This window comes from Microchirus variegatus (assembly GCF_963457635.1).
Source record: "Microchirus variegatus genome assembly, chromosome: 13".
Taxonomy (NCBI): Eukaryota; Metazoa; Chordata; class Actinopteri; order Pleuronectiformes; family Soleidae; genus Microchirus; species Microchirus variegatus.
Genome location: NC_139814.1, coordinates 26,841,080 through 26,863,320, shown reverse-complemented (window position 1 = coordinate 26,863,320; position 22,241 = coordinate 26,841,080). Strand labels below are relative to the sequence as shown.

The window sequence follows — 22,241 nt, the reverse complement described above, 5'->3', positions numbered from 1 at the left end:
GTCTGATTGTATAAAAGTAACGTTAGGAGAACGTTCTCTAAAGGTTACGTAACGCAACGTTCCCCAAACGTTACTTTTACACAACCTTCATACATTAACATGAGCGTTCTTTACATGTCACTAATATTATTTTAAATTGTGTACATTAGTAAACACACTACTACCTTAATTACCTATGATTACACTACTATTATTATCCCTATCTTTAGTTGTGTTGCACATTTCACGTCTTTTATTTTGAAAAGCACACACCAGAAGTAGTGTCGTCGGTCATTTGAACAAACTTTATTTGCCACACAGTTCCCGTTACTGCCTTCGAGAGCAGACACACAGTGAGTGTGTGTGTGTGTGTGTGTGGCCACGGTGGTCACGCAGCTAAGATCCACGGAGACATGGTGTAGAGGACAGAGGACAGAGGACAGAGGAGGACAGAGGAGAGGACAGGGAGGACAGAGGACAGAGGAGGACAGAGGACAAGGAGGACCACTGTCCTCTGCTGGACAAGCCCACTGTCCAGAACCCCGGGCTTTGTCTGCAGAAGAAGAAGAAGAAGAAGATCGTCCTCCACAGAAACATCTGTGATCATGGATCCTTTACAGAGGAACTGTGAGGAACAACCACAGTGTTCTGCTGCTGAGGAAGAAGAGGAGGAGGAGGAAGCAGAAGAAGTGGACCCGAGAATACAGGTGACATTGACACGAGCATGAAGATAATGTGTAACAATGTGTCACTAAAGGTCATGAAATGATGGAAATATGTCAACTGTAAGTCAGAGACGATCCAGTGACAGAGTGAATATAAACAGATTTTTAAAGACGCTTTAAGCAGCACAATCAAGTCTGAAGATACACAATCTGTTCTCAACACAATCCAACACACACTCTGTGTCTTATTTTGTGTAAACAGGGAGAACTGGAGAAGTTAAACCAGTCCACAGATGACATTAACCGCTGGGAGAGTGAGCTGGAGGTAAGACGTCAACACTACACCATGATACAGGGATTATACTGTAGAGTATGTTATAATGTGCTATGAAGGTTAATTAATGTGAGGGGGAACGTTCTCTAAAGGTTGTATGAAGGTTATTACAAAGTAATGTTAAGGGAACGTTCTTCAAAAGGTTGTATAAAGGTTGTGACAAAGTAAAGTTCTGGTACCTTTAGAGAACGTTCTCTAAAGGTTGTAAGATGGTTGTGACAAAGTAATGTTAGGGGAACGTTCTTCGAAAGGTTGTATAAAGGTTGTGACAAAGTAAAGTTCTGGTAACCTTTAGAGAACGTTCTCTAAAGGTTGTAAGATGGTTGTGACAAAGTAATGTTAAGTGAACGTTCTTCGAAAGGTTGTATAAAGGTTGTGACAAAGTAAAGTTCTGGTAACCTGTAGAGAACGTTCTCTAAAGGTTGTAAGATGGTTGTGACAAAGTAATGTTAAGGGAACGTTCTTCAAAAGGTTGTATAAAGGTTGTGACAAAGTAAATTTCTGGTAACCTTTAGAGAACGTGCTCTAAAGGTTGTATGAAGGTTCTTACAAAGTAATGTTAAGGGAACGTTCTTCAAAAGGTTGTATAAAGGTTGTGACAAAGTAAATTTCTGGTAACCTTTAGAGAATGTTCTCTAAAGGTTGTATAAAGGTTGTGAAAAAGTTAAGTTCTGGGAACCAAAATGTGCAACCAAAAACTCATGTTAGGGGAACCACAGGAGAACCTAGGGAAGAACCTTCAGGGAAAGGTCTGGGAACCAAAAATTGTTAGCTGGGACATTCTGGGAACCTTTAGAGAACGTTCTCTAAAGGTTGTAACAAAGTAACGTCCTGGGAACCAAATGTGCAACCAAAAAACCATGTTAGGTGAACGACACTCTGGGAACCTTTAGAGAACATTCTGTAAAGGTTGTATTAAGGTTGTGACATAGTAACGCTAAGGGAACCAAATGGGCAACCAAAAACTCATGTTAGGGCAACCACAGGAGAACCAAGGTAGGAACCTTCAGGGAAAGTCCATTCAACCAAAAGGTAACGTTCCCAGAACATTCTGGGAACCAAAAATTGTTAGCTGGAAAGTTCTGGGAACCTTTTAGAGAACGTTGCACGAAGGTTGTCACATTCTGGGGAACAAATGTGCAACCAAAAATTAATGTATGTGGAACTTTCCATATCAACCGTTGGAGAACCTAGGTGGGAACCTTCAGGGACCTTCTCGCAACCAAAAGGTAACGTTCTTGGAACGTTCTGGGGACCAAAACTTGTTAGCTGGAAAGTTCTTGGAACCTTTTAGAGAGCGTTGTATTTATAATGTATGGGGAACTTTTCATATCAACTGCAGGAGAACTTAGGGAGGAACCTTCAGGGACCTTCTCGCAACCAAAAGGTAACGTTCCTGGAACATTCTGGGGACCTTTTCGTATATTTCGCAGAGCAACCACGTCTGAGTGGAAACGTTCTAAAAGCAGCAGCAGAAAGAACAGTTTACTCACTGTAGGAAGAACGTGTCGCAACAGTTTGAAATGCTGAGTATAATGTGAGTAAAAGTGGAACATTCTGAGCCGTGGGTTAGCCCAGAGTTCTTCTCGTCTCTAAAACAAAACCACACACACTCTCACACAGAAGGGAAAAGACTCTAAAAGTGTTTGGGTTGTGGTTGAGTTTTTATTTAAATGAGAGTGAGTTACTGTTCAGCAAAAACACAAACATTCCACAGCCTCCTCCTCAGAGTGAGTCTGTTCTGCTTCTCATTAGTTAGATATATGTCACATATCTGAGTTTTAAAGCTAAATACTGTTAAAAAATGCACATGAATACACTCCCAGAACAACCAGAAATTGCTAGCTGGGACATTCTGGGAAACCTTTAGAGAACGTTCTCTAAAGGTTGTAAGGCGGTTGTGACAAAGCAACACTCTGGGAACCAAATGATGCAACCAAAAACCCATATGTTAGGTGAACGTTGGGAAAACTTCTCAGGTCAACCACAGGAGAACCTAGGGAGGAACCTTCAGGGAACGTACAAGCAACCGAAAGGTAACGTTCCCAGAAGGGTCTGGGAACCAAAAATTGTTAGCTGGAAAGTTCTGGGAACCTTTTAGAGAATGTTCTCTAAAGGTTGTATAAAGGTTGTGACAAAGTAAAGTTCTGGCTACCCTTAGAGAATGTTCTCTAAAGGTTGTGAAAAAGTAAAGTTCTGGGAACCAAAATGTGCAACCAAAAACTCACGTTAGGTCAACCACAAGAGAACCTAGGGAGGAACCTTCAGGGAAAGTTCTTGGAACCAAAAATTGTTAGCTGGAAAGTTCTGGGAACCTTTTAGAGAATGTTCTCTAAAGGTTGTGAAAAAGTAAAGTTATGCGAACCAAAATGTGCAACCAAAAACTAATGTTAGGGGAACCACAGGAGAACCTAGGGAGGAACCTTCAGGGAAAGTTCTTGGAACCAATAATTGTTAGCTGGGAAATTCTGGGAACCTTTAGAAAACGTTCTCTAAAGGTTGTGATAAAATAACGTCCTGGGAACCAAATGTGCAACCAAAAACTCATGTTAGGGGAACCACAGGAGAACCTAGGGAGGAACCTTCAGGGAAAGTTCTTGGAACCAAAAATTGTTAGCTGGGAAATTCTGGGAACCATTTAGAAAACGTTCTCTAAAGGTTGTATGACGGTTGTGACAAAGTAAAGTTAAGGGAACTTTCTTCGAAAGGTTGTATAAAGGTTGTGACAAAGTAAAGTTCTGGTTACCTTTAAAGAATGTTCTCTAAAGGTTGTGAAAAAGTAAAGTTCTGGGAACCAAAATGTGCAACCAAAAACTAATGTTAGGGAACCACAGGAGAACCTAGGGAGGAACCTTCAGGGAAAGTTCTTGGAACCAAAAATTGTTAGCTGGGAAATTCTAGGAACCTTTAGAAAACGTTCTCTAAAGGTTGTGAAAAAGTAAAGTTATGGGAACCAAAATGTGCAACCAAAAACTAATTTTAGGGGAACCACAGGAGAACCTAGGGAGGAACCTTCAGGGAAAGTTCTTGGAACCAAAAAATGTTAGCTGGGACATGAGTTAGACTTTGTCCAAACAGAGGATATATGTCTTTTTATATATGTCTATTTAAAGCTAAATACTGTTAAAAAATGGACATGAATACAGAGAAAAGAAGGCAGTTGATGAAGTGACAGGAAGTGAAACATGTGAAAGTGTTTTCTTCAGCGTCTGGAGTTCATTTTTATGAATTACTGTGGGTTTAGAGCTGGAATGACTCTGCTAAACCTCAGCGTTAAAGCAAAAGCCGCCGCGTCACTATCTCACCGCAGGAACAGGAAGTAAGGAAACACGATGATGATGATGTCACAGGAAGTGCACGTTTCCTGCCGCGCCCCCTCTTCCGTCTTCCCCCCCCATCTTTTACCTCACTTTTATTCCCTCCTGTCAGAGCTGCAGAGGTGGAAAATGTACTAAAATATTGTACTCAAGTCAAAGTACCAATACTTTGATGAAATATTACTCAAGCAGAAGTAAAAAGTAGTTCATTTGAAAATGTACTCAAGTAGAAGTAAAAGTACCAATACTTTGATGATATATTACTCAAGTAGAAGTAAAAGTAGTCATCTGAAAATGTACTCAAGTAGAAGTAAAAGTAGTCGTCTGAAAATGTACTCAAGTAGAAGTAAAAGTACCAATACTTTGATGAAATATTACTCAAGTAGAAGTAAGAGTAGTCGTCTGAAAATGTACTCAAGTAGAAGTAAAAGTAGTCAACTGAAAATGTACTCAAGTAGAAGTAAAAGTACCAATACTTTGATGAAATATTACTCAAGTAGAAGTAAAAGTAGTCATCTGAAAATGTACTCAAGTAGAAGTAAAAGTACCAATACTTTGATGAAATATTACTCAAGTAGAAGTAAAAGTAGTCGTCTGAAAATGTACTCAAGTAGAAGTAAAAGTACCAATACTTTGATGAAATATTACTCAAGTAGAAGTAAAAGTAGTCATCAGAAAATGTACTCAAGTGGAAGTAAAAGTAGTCGTCTGAAAATGTACTCAAATAGAAGTAAAAGTACCAATACTTTGATGAAATATTACTCAAGTAGAAGTAAAAGTAGTCATCTGAAAATGTACTCAAGTAGAAGTAAAAGTAGTCGTCTGAAAATGTACTCAAGTAGAAGTAAAAGTACCAATACTTTGATGAAATATTACTCAAATAGAAGTAAAAGTAGTCGTCTGAAAATGTACTCAAGTAGAAGTAAAAGTAGTCGTCTGAAAATGTACTCAAGTAGAAGTAAAAGTACCAATACTTTGATGAAATATTACTCAAGTAGAAGTAAAAGTAGTCGTCTGAAAATGTACTCAAGTGGAAGTAAAAGTAGTCGTCTGAAAATGTACTCAAGTAGAAGTAAAAGTACCAATACTTTGATGAAATATTACTCAAGTAGAAGTAAAAGTAGTCGTCTGAAAATGTACTCAAGTAGAAGTAAAAGTAGTCGTCTGAAAATGTACTCAAGTAGAAGTAAAAGTACCAATACTTTGATGAAATATTACTCAAGTAGAAGTAAAAGTAGTCATCTGAAAATGTACTCAAGTAGAAGTAAAAGTAGTCGTCTGAAAATGTACTCAAGTAGAAGTAAAAGTACCAATACTTTGATGAAATATTACTCAAGTAGAAGTAAAAGTAGTCGTCTGAAAATGTACTCAAGTAGAAGTAAAAGTACCAATACTTTGATGAAATATTACTCAAGTAGAAGTAAAAGTAGTCGTCTGAAAATGTACTCAAGTAGAAGTAAAAGTACCATTACTTTGATGAAATATTACTCAAGTAGAAGTAAAAGTAGTCGTCTGAAAATGTACTCAAGTAGAAGTAAAAGTACCAATACTTTGATGAAATATTACTCAAGTAGAAGTAAAAGTAGTCGTCTGAAAATGTACTCAAGTAGAAGTAAAAGTACCAATACTTTGATGAAATATTACTCAAGTAGAAGTAAAAGTAGTCGTCTGAAAATGTACTCAAGTAGAAGTAAAAAGTAGTCTATTTGAAATGTACTTTCAGGGTAGTAGAAATATGACAAGGGGGTATTTTCCCCCTGTAGGTCTTCATTGTGCTGAATTTTTATTTTTACTCAGTAACTAAGTACAATACTTGAGTCAATACATACTCAAGTAAAATACAAAATCCTGATTGTACTTAAAAAATACAAAATACACAAAAAAAGTATTCAATGTAGTAACTTGGGTAAATGTATTTCGTTACTTTCCACCTCTACAGAGCTGTAACAGGAAGCAGGTGAAACGCCAACTTTTCCTCGCGCGCGTTCGGCAAAACGCGACCCTGTAGAAACGCAGCGCGTGATGTCGTATCGCTGTAGTTAGTTCCCACGTTGTTTTGTTTTGTTTTGCGCGAGAACTTGAAGCTTGATTTCACCACAGCAGCAGAGAGCGTGAATGTGAATGGGTTCTGCTGCTGCATTTATTTGGCCTTAATGGTCGAGCGATGACTTGAATTAAAGGAGCCAAAGGCCAAATAGATTCAGATTCGGCAGAAACTCAGACCTGAGGCGACCGTTTAAAAAACCTTTTGTTATTTGTTGAAATGAGACAGAGACGTCGATATATAGAGTTGTTTGGGGGGGAAAATCTGGTGATTAAGTAGCGGTAGAGTAACTTTAGCTTAATGCTAACATCAGCATAAAGTTTTGACGACTAGAACTCCCTGCATTTCTTGTGATTTTAAGAAAAAAACTATAAGTCCTATGAGAATGAGAGTTTGTTTGCTCATGGACCAGCTAGCTAGCAGTGTGCCACACACACTCATTACAAATTCTGAAAACAAAATTAAACTGCGATTGTGTAAAAACCGTAATAGATATGTGAATTTAGGTGAGGAAATCTCAAGTCACGAGCAAACAGAGATATCAAATATGAAGGTGTTTGGGTGGTAAATCCAGTATTAATAGTCGTACAGTAAGTCCTTACGACTTTAGCTAATGCTAACATCAGCGTACATGGTTGACGACTAGAACTCTCTGCGTTTCTTGTGATTTTAAGATAAAAAAACTACAAGTTCTATGAGAATGAGCGTTTGTTTGTTAATTGACCAGCTAGCTAGCAGTGTGACACTCTAATATGCGCAATACACACTCATTACAAAATCTGAAAACATCCCAAAAATTCTACAAAATTAAACTGTGATTCTGTAAAAACTGTAATAGATATCAAAATGTGAATTTAGGTGAAAAAAGTCTCAAGTCACGAGCAGACAGAGATATCGATATATGAAGTAGTTTGGGTGGTAAATCCAGTATTAATAGTCGTACAGTAAGTCCTTACGACTTTAGCTAATGCTAACATCAGCGCACATGGTTGACAACTAGAACTCTCTGCGTTTCTTGTGATTTTAAGATAAAAAACTACAAGTTCTATGAGAATGAGCGTTTGTTTGTTCATGGACCGGCTAGCTAGCAGTGTGACACTCTAATATGCGCAATACACACTCATTACAAAATCTGAAAACATCACACCAAAAATCTACAAAATTAAACTGTGATTCTGTAAAAACTGTAATAGATATCAAAATGTGAATTTAGGTGAAAAAAGTCTCAAGTCACGAGCAGACAGAGATATCGATATATGAAGTAGTTTGGGTGGTAAATCCAGTATTAATAGTCGTACAGTAAGTCCTTACGACTTTAGCTAATGCTAACATCAGCGCACATGGTTGACAACTAGAACTCTCTGCGTTTCTTGTGATTTTAAGATAAAAAACTACAAGTTCTATGAGAATGAGTGTTTGTTTGCTCATGGACTGGCTAGCTAGCAGTGTGACACTCTAATATGCGCAACACACACTCATTACAAAATCTGAAAACGTCACACCAAAAATCTACAAAATTAAACTGTGATTGTGTAAAAACCATAATAGATATCAAAATGTGAATTTAGGTGAGGAAAGTCTCAAGTCACGAGCAGACAGAGATATCGATGTATGAAGTAGTTTGGGTGGTAAATCCAGTATTAATAGTCGTACAGTAAGTCCTTACGACTTTAGCTAATGCTAACATCAGCGTACACGGTTGACGACTAGAACTCTCTGCGTTTCTTGTGATTTTAAGATAAAAAAACTACAAGTTCTATGAGAATGAGTGTTTGTTTGTTCATTGACCAGCTAGCTAGCAGTGTGACACTCTAATATGCGCAATAGACACTCATTACATAATCTGAAAACATCACAAAAAAAAAGTACAAACTGAAACTGTGATTGTGTAAAAAAGTCACGAGCAGACAGAGACATCAATATATGAAGTTTTTTGGGCGGAAAATCCCGTGTTAATAGTCGTACAGTAAGTCCCTACGACTTTAGCTAATGCTAACATCAACGTACAGGGTTGACGACTTGAACTTTCTGCGCTTTTTGTGATTTTAACAAAAAACTACAAGTTCTATCAGAATGAAAACAACACTCAGGGTTAGACAACATATATGTATATATATAATATGTGTGTATATAATATGTGTGTATATAATATGTGTGCAGGATTGTCGTCAGAGGTTTCGTGCTGTTCTGGTGGAAGCTACGATGAAGCTGGACGAGCAGGTGAAGAGGATCGGACGAGCGGTGGACGACTCTAAACCGTACTGGGAGGCCCGCAAGGTCGCCAGACAGGTACACACACACACACACACACACACACACACACACACACACACACACACACACACACACACACACACACACACACACACACACGTGCAGACACACAAACACGCACACACGTGTGCAGACACACATGCACAAACACACGCGCACACGTGCAGACACACACACACACACACACACACACACACACACACACACACATGTGCAGACACACACACGCACACACGTGTGCAGACACACATGCACACACGTGCAGACACACACACACACATGCCAACACACACGTGCAGATACACATACACACACGTGCGCACACACACACATGTACAGTGTGAACACACAGACACACGCGTGCACACACACACACACACACATGCACACACACATGTGCACACACACATGTGCAGACACACACATGTGCACACACACACACACACAAATGTGCACACACACACACACACACATGTGCAGACACACACACACACACGCACGTGCACACACACACACAGTGTGAACACACACACACGTGCACACACACACATGTGCACACACACACACACATGCACACACACACACACATGCACACACACACACGTGCACACACACACACATGTGCAGACACACACACACATATGTGCAGACACACACACACACACACACACACACACACAACATGTGCACACACACACAGTGAGAGTGAGGACAAGCTGACTAAGGATTAGCGGCGAGAAGTTTAAACGGCTCAGTTTGTGTCTGTTTAAAGTGAACTCTGTCACGTGACGTCTATTTTTAAACACGCACGCACACACACACACACACACCCACGCACACACACACACACACACACACACACACACACACACACACTGTTCCATTCCAGGCCAATTGGAAAGAACGAGTGAGTCATTCGTCAGAGAGATGATATTTGTGTGTCAGTGCTGAGCTGTCACACTGAAATAGACTGTGTGTGTGTGTGTGTGTGTGTGTGTGTGTGTGTGTGTGTGTGTGTGTGTGTGTGTGTGTGTGTGTGTGTGTGTGTGTGTGTGTTTCCACTGTGACACAAACCACCGTCGTGTACCTGTGAGCCAGAGAGTGTCATGGATGTGGGAGAGTTTAAATATTCACATTTTGGTTTAAAACTATCTTTGTGAGGACATTTTGTTTCCTCCTCATATCTTTACAGGCTGTTTTTCAGGGTTAAGACTTGAGGTTTTTAGGTTCAGGTTCAAGTCGTAATGGTTAAGATGGTGGAGTTTGTGCCAATCAGAAGTCATTGTATTGCTGAACCAGGCGACAGACGGTGAGGTGGGACGATAATCCATCCTGGAAACACAATAACAACGTATTTGTGGCAGACTTTCACAATAAAATACATTTTTTGGTGCAAAAAAACCTACTGTACAGTATTATCTTTATGGAGTTAGCGTGTGCTACTCTATCGGACGCACAATCACAATATACACAATCATTACAAAATATGTACACAAAAAAAGTACAAAATGAAACTGCGATTACTGTAAAAAGGGTTAGGGGTTAGAATTTCACAATAAAATAAATGTTTTGATGCAAAAACCTTCAGAAATGACTTGATAACTTGATATTAAGTGTTTTTAATGACGTGTCATGTAGTTCACGAGTGAGACTGAGTGCGTGTGTGTGTGTGTGTGTGTGTGTGTGTGTGTGTGTGTGTGTGTGTGTGTGTGTGTGTGTGTGTGTGTGTGTGTGTGTGTGTGTGAGTGTGTGTGTCAGATTAGAGGAGTTAAGCTGATAAAGGTCTGGGGTTAAACTCACATATTGTCTGCTCATGATTTAAAGATGAATATTCAATATTTAATACTTGACCTATTTCTTATTTAAAGTATTCAGGAGTCGATCTGTCGTCAAACACAAACACGACCGCCCCCCCACTCTCTCTCCCTCCCTCCCCCATTTTAACCCACATTCCAACAAATCAGGGAGGGAGGGGCTTGTTTAGTGTGTGGGAATCTTTGCTTTTTTTTTTACCCAGAATTCTCCTCTGTGACGATGATGATGATGATGTGTCACATTATACAGAAACAGACTCAGAAACAGCAGAATATCACTTTTTAATAACATATGTTCTTTTTTAAAATTCAAATTCAGTTATTTAATACAAGGGAAACAAAATCTCACGTTTCCTCACATTTTTTACGAATGTTTGCGACCAGAGTGCTTTACAAAATAAAAGCATGACAGACACGCGGCATTAAAAACCAAAACAGTAAAAACAAATCAAAACAAATTAAAAACTCACAAGAATAAAAAAGTGAATATTGTTATGTGTAATGTAACGTTTTTTAAATGTTTTTTTCATGCTAACCCTAACCGTCATGCTAACCTTAACTGTCATGCTAACACTAAGCGTCATGCTAACCATAACTGTCATACTAACCCTAACCGTCATGCTAACCATAACTGTCATGCTAACCCTAACCGCCATGCTAACCCTAACTGTCATGCTAACCCTAAGCATCATGCTAACCCTAACTGTCATGCTAACCCTAACCGTCATGCTAACCATAACTGTCATGCTAACCCTAACCGTCATGCTAACCATAACTGTCATGCTAACCCTAAGCGTCATGCTAACCTTAACTGTCATGCTAACCCTAACCGTCATGCTAACCCTAACCGCCATGCTAACCCTAACCGTCATGCTAACCCTAACCGCCATGCTAACCCTAACCGTCATGCTAACCCTAACCGCCATGCTAACCCTAATCGCCATGCTAACCCTAAGCGTCATGCTAACCCTAAGCGTCATGCTAACCCTAACCCTTTTTACAAAAAGTGTTTTTCTAAAGTAACGTCTGGTTTGTAACTTCAGCAACTTAAAACAAGAGCAACAAAATCTCACGTTTCCTGACGTTTCTTTACGAATGTTTGCGACACAAGCGACCAGAGTGCTTTACAAAATAAAAGCATGACAGACACGTAGCATTAAAAACCAAATTCGAATAACAAATAAAAAACTCCCAAGAATAAAAAAGTGAATATTGTTATGTGAAATGTAACAGTTTTTGAAATATTACAATGTTTTTATAAAAAAAATTTTTTTCATAGTAATCTTATTTATGTATTTTTTGGTCATTTTTATCACCTTTAAAAAAAACAAAAAAACTTGACTTATAAACAGAATCAGCTTCTTTTTCTTCCTCGAGGTTTTTCTCCTCCTCATCAAATATTCATATATCATATCATCCTCCCCCCCCCCCCCCAATCTAATCTCCAAGTCTGGGAAATGGGTCACGACAAGACACAAAGAGGAGGGAGTCACAGATTAACACAGATTATCGTCCCTCCGTCCTCGCGGAGCCTGGAGAACGTTGTATCTGAGACTCTGACGTCAAACTCCAGACGTTTATGTGTGTGAGACGACCCAGACGTGTTTTCGAGAAGAAACTCGGCTCACTGTCAAAGTGCATCAGGGCAAATGGATCATTTCCTGATTTTCAAAAATTCATGAAAATTATTCCTTAAGAGGTTTGCAAATATTTTCAATTGATCCTTGTTCAGGGTGATGCTGACTATTATGATGGTAAATTTCAAGTCATTCTGAGATACTTTTTGTTTTTGAGAAGAAACTCAGCTCACTGTCAAAGTGCATCAGGGCAAATGGATCATTTCCTGATTTTCAAAAATTAATTAAAATTATTCTTTATGAGTTTTGCTAATATTTTCAACGGATCCTAGTTCAGGGTGATGTCGACTATTATGACAGTAAATTTCAAGTCATTCCGAGATACTTTTTGTTTTTGAGACTAAAGTCAGCTCACTGTCAAAGTGCATCAGGGAAAATGAATCATTTCCTGATTTTCAAAAATTCATGAAAATTATTCCTTAAGAGCTTTGCAAATATTTTCAACTGATCCTTGTTCAGAGCAATGTCGACTATTATGATGGTAACTGAAAGTTAAAAGTGTCCATTTGATTCACACATAAGAACAAGAGCCAATCAGAGACGATGAGGTCACTGCTCCGTCTAAAAAGACCGTCTTTATGTCTCTGATGTGGGCGGAGTCAGAGTCAGAGTCAGAGATTTGAGCCTCATGATGACTTTGGTCAGTGTGGGCGCTTCAGATTATCTCAGCGACAAAGATGGTGTTTGTGTGTGTGGCATCAAAGCACACAGTTGTCTTTCCCTGTGTCCATGTGTGTGTCCATGTGTGTGTCCATGTGTGTGTCCCTGTGTGTGTCCATGTGTGTCCATGTCAAACACCGTGGTTTGCCCACAAGGAAACAGGAAGTCACATTAATAATTATAGTTTATTACAAGCATTTCAACGTTTATCGTCAGAATCTGTGTCATAATCATTTCTGCACGTTTTCATGCAGTAAAAGTCAGCGTCAGGGGTTTGAAACGTCCACTTTAGACCAAATATAATTAATCTGGAGACGCAGAACCTCTGAAACCTTCTTAAGGTTTCTTGCATTTGTGAATATTAAGGAGTACGAATAAAGAAAACTGTTGACGTTTCATGCGTAGCTGAAAATTGATGAAATAAAAAGTTAAATGAGACGCACTAATAAAGTTTAACTGTGATAAATCAGTGACTGAAGAACGTCGCTGTCACAGGAGGATTATTACTGTTCTGATTCTCATTTTATTGCTCATTCTGTTCACTTTTTTTAAGCCACTTTCCCCTGGTGTTGAATCAATCACCTCTAATCTAATTCTATCTCATCTAATCTAATCTAATCTGGGGGAAAACTGCTGCACTCAGACCATAAATAGAGCAGTTTTGCATATAAACAGGTTTGAAGCTGCTGTGATCGCAGATTAACGACATCACAACGTCGTTAAACCGACTTTTAAAGTGAATTTATTTAAGTTTCAGATTTTACAAACACGTACGACAACAAATACACACAATATGAGGAAAACGTCGCGTTAGGGATGTAGCAGTTATGGTTTTTAAAGGCTGTCATTTAAAAAAGAGTGAAAAAGATTAGGATATTTATGACGTAACTGAGTTTTTCCAGTCACTAAAAAGTAACTCAGTTAAAAGTAAAAAGAGAAAAGTAAAAAATTTTAGATTAAAGTCCGAAAAAAGTCTTAATTCTGAGATTAAAGTCTGAAAAAGTCTTAATTCTGAGATTATGTCAGAAAAAGTCTAAATTTTGGATTAAAATCAGAGAAAAGTCAGATTTCTGAAATTAAAGTCAGAAAAAAAGTCAGAATTCTGAGATTAAAGTAAAAAAAAGTAATCGTTTTGAGATTAAAGCCACAAAATAGTAACATTTCTCAGATTAAAGTAAAAAAAAGTCATTCTGAGATTAAAGTCAGAATTCTGAGATTAAAGCCACAGAAAAAGTAACATTTCTCAGATTGAAGCCCGAAAAAAGTCTTAATTCTGAGATTAAAGTCTGAAAAAGTCTTAATTCTGAGATTATAGTCAGAAAAAGTCTACATTTTGAGATTAAAATCAGAGAAAAGTCAGATTTCTAAAATTATAGTCAGAAAAAAAGTCAGAATTCTGAGCTTAAAGTAAAAAAAAAAGTAATCGTTTTGAGATTAAAGCCACAAAATAGTAACATTTCTCAGATTAAAGTCAGAAAAAAGTCAGATAAATCAGAATACTGAAATTAAAGTCAGAAAAAAGTAACATTAATCAGAATAAAGTCAGAAAAAGTCATAATTCTGAGTTTAAGATTGTTTTCAAAAGTTCAGACACAAATCAACATTTTAACTGCAAGTTGGTTGTGTTGCTGTGTAATCTGGTCATAATCTTGTGCTCTCTCTCTCTCTGGTTGAAGGACACAGCTGTATTTTTTTGTTGTGTCACAAACAAATCCATTGTGATTTGCTGCAGTGAATTCCCTGAGCGCCCACATGAACAGAGCAGCTTTCACACTGACGTAAAAGACAGAAAAGTTCATGCTTTAACATAATTGTAAATAATGTGTTCTTCTAAATCCAGACCCTCTTATTTAATCCCTCAGGCTCAGGTGGAGTCACAGAAAGCCACTCAGGAGTTCCAGAGAGCCGTGGAGATCCTGAGAGCGGCCAAAGAAACCATCGCTCTGGCCGAGGAGCGACTGCTGGAGGAGGAGAGTCGGCAGTTTGACTCGGCCTGGCAGGAAATGCTGAACCACGCCACGCAGAGGGTGAGTCACGCCGTGTGTGTGTGTTCTTGTACTTGCGGCATACTGAGGACCAGTGAGGGTTTTTAACCAACAAAGTGAGGTCATTTTTACAGAGTGAGGACATTTTGGCCGGTCCTCACTTTGTTTTCATTGAAATCACTTCCTTTGGTTGCTATAACATGCTATACTCAATTTGTCAAAAAAAAAAAAAAAAAGGATGACTTTTTTGTCAAATTTTGGATCAATTTTTTTTTTTCAAATTTGTTTTTGACTTTTGGACGACATAGTATAGTATGACGTTTTTGTAAAATTTTGGACCAAAAACTTTGGGTCAAATTTTTTTTTTAAATTTTGGACGACATAGTATGACGTTTTTGTCAAATTTTGGACGAAATTTTTTTTTTTTTTTAGTTTTGGACAATTTTTTTTTTCAAATTTTGGACGAAATGTTTTTTTCTTCAAATTTTTTGTCAAATTTTTTTTGTCAAAGATTTTGTAAAAAAAATTTTGTCAAAGATTTTTTCAAATTTTGGACCATTTTTTTTTCTAATTTTGGACCAATTTTTTTTTCCAGATTTTTTTAAACTTTTGGATGACAGTATAGACGTTTTTGTCAAATTTTGGACCAATTATTTTGGGTCAATTGTTTTTTTTTCAAATTTTGGACGACATAGTATAGTATGACGTTTTTGACAAATTTTGGGCTAAAAATTTTTTTTCAAATTTTGGATGAAATTTTTTTTTTTTCAAATTTTGGACAAATTTTTTTTTTTTTAATTTTGGACAAACATTTTTTTTTTCAAATTTTGGACAAACATTTTTTTTTCAAATTTTAGACGACATAGTATAGTATGACGTTTTTGTCAAATTTTTAGTCAAATTTTTTTAGTCAAAGATTTTTTCAAATTTTGCACGACATAGTATAGTATGAAGTTTTTTGTCAATTTTGGACCAAAAATTAAAAAAAATAATGGTACTGCAACCAGTAATTCTTTGTAGATGTCATTCATGAAGTAGATATTTGTAATTTTGTTGATTTATAAAGTGGAAATGCTGGTCCTCACAGCAACCCAGTCCTCAGTATGCAGCAAGTACAAGAATGTGTGTGTGTGTGTGTGTGTGTGTGTGTGTGTGTGTGTGTGTGTGTGATGCAACTGTACGACTGAAGACGTGCTCACACACATCACAACATAAACCGGTAATACGTGATAGTGAAAGTGTAAGTGAGTAAGTCCTGACGTCACCGTGGTGTCGTCATGTTCCAGGTGATGGAGGCCGAGCAGGCGAGAACACGCAGCGAAGCCGAGCACAAGAAAACGGCGGCGAATCACAACTCGTGCATCGGCCACATGAGGCAGTTAGAGAAGAAGCTGAAACGCTCCATCAACAAATCCAGGTCTGAGTCTTTGTGTTTCCTCTCTCTCTAATCCCCTCCTCCTCCTCCTCCTCCTCCTCCTCCTCCTCCTCCTCCTCCTCCTCCTCCTCCCCTGCTCTGGCCTCTCTCTGTGTCTAATATAATCCAGATGTGTTGGATATGCAGGGTGTGCTCCCACTGTCAGAGCTGAGGAATGTGAGTTCTCCAGTTTCTCCTGAACTCTCTCACACTTTATTCTTCTTCTCTTTTCTCTCCCATTCAGGCCGTATTTTGAACTAAAAGCCAAGTACTACCTACAGCTCGAGGTAAAGTATTCATTCGTTAAACACAGTACAAATACAACTTCATGTACATGTAAACCGCGTGGAGCTGTGATATTCACACATTTAATCTGGCAAAAAAACATATAGAACATCATGTATATATGTACTGTATATGTAGGCGTATATGTAGGCATATATGCATGCATATACATATGTATATATGTATGCATATATGTATGTATGCATATATGTATGCATATATGTATGTATGCATATATGTATGTATGCATATACATATGTATGTATATACATATATATGTATGCATATATGTATATATGTATACACATATATGTGTATACATATATATGTATGTATATGTGTATACATATACGTGTATATATTACACATATACATATGTACACACAGTTAGCCTAGCTTTTCGTCACAAACGCAGCTAGGCTAACATGTAATCGCGCTAGCAGGCAATGTAGCATAAAAGTGGCGTAATAATGAATGGCTATTTCTTTTGAGGCTTTGTCTAAAAATGGTGGCTCTGTCTGGGAAATGCGTTTTTCTGGCTTCACTTAGGTTAGGTTAGCTTAGCTTAGCTTAGCTTAGCTGAACAAAAAGACTAGACATTATGGGGGGAGGGGTATTTTAATAAATCTGTGAACAGCTTCTGCACTAAAAGATATTATTTTAGTCGCAGAGCACAAGAATAACAAATTTAAAGCATTTCCATTTGAACCGTCCTGGATTAAACTGCCGTTCTTCATCCTTAAGTTTATGTAAAAATGTGTTTTTCATCACCGTCTGAAACGACGCGTTACGTGTGATTTTTTTCTCACAGCAACTCAAACGCCACGTGGACGAGTATCAGGCCAAACTGGTCGTGGCTAAAGCCGAGTACCGCGCGGCGCTGCGTAGCCTGGAGACCATCTCTGAGGAGATCCACGCCCAGCGCCGCTCCGTCGCCATGGGAACGCGGGAGCGGGGCGTGGGCGCCGAGGGCGACGACGACGACGGCGACGACATCGGCGACTTCAAGATGGAGTCGGACGGTCTGTCGAGTGAGTGCAGCGACAACTGTGTGTGTGTGTTCATTGTACATTTGTGTGTTTTTTTAATGTACGTGTGTGTGTTTAATGTGTGTGTGTGTGTGTGTGTGTGTGTTCCAGTGGTGTCCGTGTCCATTGAAGAAGACGTCACTCACAGCAGCAGCAGCAGCTCAGAGGAGGAGTCGACTGACTCTAACTCCTCCTCCTCGGCCAAAGCCACGCCTTCATCACCATCATCCTCCTCCTCCTCTTCCTCACATCCTTCCACCTCCTCCTCCTCCTCCTCCTCCACCCCCCTCGACACGTCTCCGTCACCTCCTGACCTCTGCGCCTCCTCCTCCTCCTCCTCTCCTGGAGGTCTGGAGTTGAGGAGAACCCTCAGCTCTGGTGACCCAGACTCAGTGTGTGGTTCTGGGCACGCGTCGCCTCTGCTGGGCCCTCGCAGTCAGTGCAGCGGAGCCTCGTCTCCAGACTGTGACCAGGAGAGAGGTGTGTGTGTTCATCGTGTCTGTGTGTGTGTGTGTGTGTGTGTGTGTGTGTGTGTGTGTGTGTGTGTTGTAGGTTTAGTGTGTCTGAGATTAAAATCAGAAAAAAGTAAAAATTCTGAGATGAAAGTCAGTAAAAAAAAATCTGAATTCTGAGATTAAAGTAAAAAAAATCAGAATTCTCATATTAAAGTCAGGAAAAAATGATAATTCTGAGATTATAATCAGGAAAGTGTAAAATTCTGGGATGAAAGTAAAAAAAAAAAGAAAAAAGGCAGAATTCTGAGAGTAAAGTCAGAAAAAAGTAAAATTCTGAGATGAAAGTTTAAAAAAAGTCAGAATTCTGAGATGAAAGTCAGAAAAAAAAAATTCTGAGATTAGTCAGAAAAAAGTCAGAATTCTCAGATTAAGGTGAGAAAAAGTAATATTTCTGAGATTAAAGTGAGAAAAATCATAATTCTGAGATTATAATCAGAAAAAAGTAAAATTCTGAGATGAAAGTTTAAAAAAAAGTCATAATTTTCAGATTAAAGTCAGAAAAAAATAATAATTCTGAGATTTAAGTCAGAAAAAAGTCAGAATTCGCAGATTAAAGTCAGAAAAAAGAGTTTTAAATTGTTTTAAAAAAATGTACAAACACCAATCAAACTTTAACTGCAAGTTAGTCGTGTTACTGTGTAATCTGGTCATAATCCTGTGCTCTCTCTCTTTTTTGTGCCATAAACAAATGCAGTCTTGTAATCAGTGAACAGAGCAGCTTTCACACTGACGTACTTTAAAATTATTCAAAAATAATCTGTGCAGTGAGGTTTGTGCTGCAGGGTTTGAAGAAAACAAAGAAAACGTGACGTCATATTCAGGCTGCACCGTATGTGTGAAAAAAGAGTTTCTCTTTTAACGTCATGTAAATGTGTGTGAGGACACTGCCCTCTGGTGGCCCGTGGTGGTACTGCACGAGGTCATGAAAAACAACTTCTTCCAGTTTTATAATAAGGTTTGAGTGTAAAATAAGTCTTTAAGTGATTCTTCCTCATGATGTTTGTTTGTCTCTTTGTGAACTAACTGTTTAGAATCTTAAATGTGTAAATTATATGTGTGATCTCACTTTACTGCAGGAAATGTCATCATTCACTGTTCTGATACACAATCATGTTTGGTTTAAAGATTTATATTTAGTATTAACCAAAGCATCCTGTTTTTCTGTGTGTGTGTGTGTGTGTGTGTGTGTGTGTGTGTGTGTGTGTGTTCCAGGTGACCGAGCAGAGGGAGCAGAGGCCGCACTCGAAGCCGGTCTGAACAAGCTCACATTGACTGTTTCACCACAAAAACAAGGAGACTCTGAGGACCAGGTCCAGGAACAGGTCCAGGACCAGGAACAGGTCCAGGACCAGGTCCAGGACCAGGTCCAGGACCAGGTCCAGGACCAGGTCCAGGACCAGGTCCAGGACTACGATGACCATGAAACCAGTGCTGCTGCTGCAGCTGTGATCCTCAACAGTGTTTAATGACGTCTTCACGTCTCAGAGGAGGTGAAAAACACTCACTCTAATCTCTCTGGGATTATATCACCACAGGAGATCTGAGTCGGTTCAAGGACTTGAGTGTGTTTTAAAGACAAACTCTTTACTTCACACCACTATGAGTATTACTGCTTTTTGTTTTTAAAGTAAACTACATTTCCCAGAATCCTCCTCCTCCTCCTCTTCACATCATATTGGAAACGTTTTTTGGCCACATTTTTTTGTATGATTGTGAAGATAACTCTAACGTAACACTACGGAATTACAGATTAAGAGCACGAGGGTCACATTTAAAGGCTTGTCAAAGAAAGTAAAAAAAAATAAAATATAAATTCTGATTTTTTTTAAAGAATTCTGAAAAAAGTCTGAAAAAAGTCAGAATTCTGAGAAAAAAGTCTGAATTCTGAAAAAAGTCTGAATGCTGAGAAAAAAGTCAGAATTCTGAAAAAAAAGTCTGAATTCTGAAAAAAAGTCTGAATTCTGAGAAAAAAGTCAGAATTCTGAGAAAAGTCACAAATCTGAGAAAAGTCACAAATCTGAGAAAAAAAGTTTTTAAAAAGTTAAAACTTTTTAAAAACTTCAAAAAACAGTCAAAAAAGTTGAGAATTCTGAGGAAAAAAGTCTGAAAAAAAAATCTAAATTCTGCTAATTCATGCTTTTTTTTTTCTTACAAATTGTTTTAAATGTGGCACTAAAACTCCTCCATACAAAACACTAAAGGGTTGATTTTTATGAAATTCTCTGTAGAATTCTAAAATACAATTATTAGAGTTTGTAGATTATTAGACGATAAAAAAAGTTTTTACAGACGCCAATCAATCAATTTTTAACTCTTTAAGTGTTGTTTTGGAGGGAGATAGTGAAACAGTTGTTTAATCTGTGTAATCTGGTCAATCTGTCTCTGGTTAAAGGACACAGTCGTCCTTTTTTCCTCCCTCTCTCCGTATTAACAGCAGATTTACAGACGCGTTTGGTGATTTGACTTTTTATTGACGTTAAAATGAGACGTTTCATGTTGATGTGAACAGAGAATTCTGACTCTGTTCTTCAGTCTGTGTTTGTGTTACAGACTCATGTGATTTAAAGGAAGAAGTCGTGGAGACAGAAACTCTGTCGTCCATTGATATGAATGAGTGAGTAAAATAATCCAGTATATGATGGTTAAGTGTGACTGAACGACTCTTTATGTCCAAATATCCCGTAGAACAGATTCTCTATATTTATACTCGTATTGTATTCTTGTATATAAACAGTGTTTTTGTTCTGATTTAACACAAACGTAGCAATAAACATGTTCTTCATGTCACATCCTCAATGTTTGTGTTTACAACGGAAATGATAAAAAAAAAATGGTGGAAAAGTCTGAATTCTGAGAAAATGTACAGATATTGTTCATCTTGAAATTAGAAAATATGGTGTAAATTTACTCAAATTGGTGGAAATGTCTGAATTCCAAGAGAATTTAAATAATTTCCCCTTAAAACAGGAAAATATGGCAGAAAAAGTCTGGATTCAGAGAAATATGGTGGAAAGTTCCTCAGATTGGGAGGAATAATCCACGCTGTAAACGAAAAAATGGTTCATAATCTGTATTTAAAGCTCAAAGAGCTGTAGACGTGTAAAAGTAGTATTTTGACGAGTTTAAATTCAGGTTGTAAACATTCTGGAGCCATTTTGAACTTGACAAATTAAAGTCTATCTTTTATTGGTCAGTCTTAAAATTAAGCGTTTTATTTGTCCGTGAATTTGTGATCTAGATCATTTACGCCTTAATACTGTAAGTATTTGGATTATAATAAAGTTAAGATATATTTTTAGCTCATTACAGTTACAAATACGACCCGAATCATTTAAACCGTTGAGTCGAGACGACCCAAATGTTAACACTCATATTTGCTCCCCACAGCATGAACAGTGTTTGCAGTACATGCGTTTACCCACTAGGTGGCACTCATTCAACATTAATCCAAAACACCCAGACAACTGCAGGTCAATATCCAGATTTAAAATGATTTATTTGAACACAGAAATTCAAAGATCACGTCACTGCTGCTGCTGCTGCTGCACCTGGAAACAGACGAGGAGGAAACAATTAGAAACCAGGATTAAAATCACAGTTTCAGCGAAGTTTGAACGAGTAAATCCTGACCTTCAACTGTTGTCCTGCTCTGACGCTCAGCCACCTGCTCTTCTCGTGGTGACCTTGACTCTGTGGACTGTTGTACGACGCAGTTTTCTGCTGAGGAGCCGTGTACTTCTGCTGAGGAGCCGTGTACTTCTGCTGAGGAGCCGTGTACTTCTGCTGAGGAGCCGTGTACTTCTGCTGAGGAGCCGTGTACTTCTGCTGAGGAGCCGTGTACTTCTGCTGAGGAGCCGTGTACTTCTGCGTCTGTGGAGGTGGAGCTGGTTTCTGGACGACCGGTTCCCTCAGACGCCTGATGGCGAAGCCGCCGAAGCGCTCGGGGATGCTGTGGGTCTTTGTCGCGGCGAAGCGTTGAGAAGATCCTCCGGCGTTGGGGCCGTTGAACCTCTGGTTCGTCTGCACGTTGGCGCTCCTCGGCGAGAACCGAGCGCCGTTCTGGTCGATGGACACGTGGGCGTAACCACCCGACGCGGGCTTGATCGGGCGTCCGTTAGCGGGCCCGGCGGACGAGACGCGGGAGTTCCTGGACGTCAGTCGTCGAGCCGGAGCCGTGGCCGAGGTCTTCCTCTGCGCGGAGCTCGGGGCGTGAGAGTCTGACCCGAACAAAGCGCTCTTCGCAGGTTGAGGCGAGGATGGCGAGGAGCGTCCCTGTGCGGAGAAGGTCGG

At 38.8% G+C, this 22,241-nt stretch overlaps 1 protein-coding gene across 3 annotated transcripts; it reads left to right on the top strand.

Annotated features, from left to right (window-relative positions):
* Nucleotides 1-408: 408 nt before the first annotated feature.
* Nucleotides 409-20,885, top strand: LOC310936044 (SH3 domain-binding protein 5-like). 3 transcript variants are annotated; one of them, XM_083900069.1, is made up of 10 exons: nucleotides 409-686; nucleotides 907-969; nucleotides 8,500-8,628; nucleotides 14,587-14,751; nucleotides 15,996-16,126; nucleotides 16,368-16,410; nucleotides 17,220-17,457; nucleotides 17,548-17,916; nucleotides 19,164-19,261; nucleotides 19,298-20,885. In XM_083900069.1, the coding sequence occupies exons 1-10, from the start codon at nucleotides 585-587 to the stop codon at nucleotides 19,415-19,417; spliced, it is 1,458 nt and encodes a 485-aa protein (XP_083756195.1). In that variant the 5' UTR covers nucleotides 409-584; the 3' UTR covers nucleotides 19,418-20,885. The 3 variants fall into 3 exon arrangements, with proteins under 3 accessions (XP_083756195.1, XP_083756194.1, XP_083756193.1); XM_083900068.1 differs by having other exon boundaries at nucleotides 17,220-17,439; nucleotides 19,164-20,885; XM_083900067.1 differs by having other exon boundaries at nucleotides 19,164-20,885.
* Nucleotides 20,886-22,241: the final 1,356 nt, after the last annotated feature.

Bases quoted from the DNA above. Each gene is read 5' to 3' on its own strand.
- LOC310936044 (XM_083900067.1), top strand. From the start codon at position 585: ATGGATCCTTTACAGAGGAACTGTGAGGAACAACCACAGTGTTCTGCT. The intron at 687-906 runs GTGACATTGACA...TTGTGTAAACAG, and splicing joins AAGTGGACCCGAGAATACAG to GGAGAACTGGAGAAGTTAAA. The intron at 17,917-19,163 runs GTGTGTGTGTTC...TGTGTGTTCCAG, and splicing joins AGACTGTGACCAGGAGAGAG to GTGACCGAGCAGAGGGAGCA.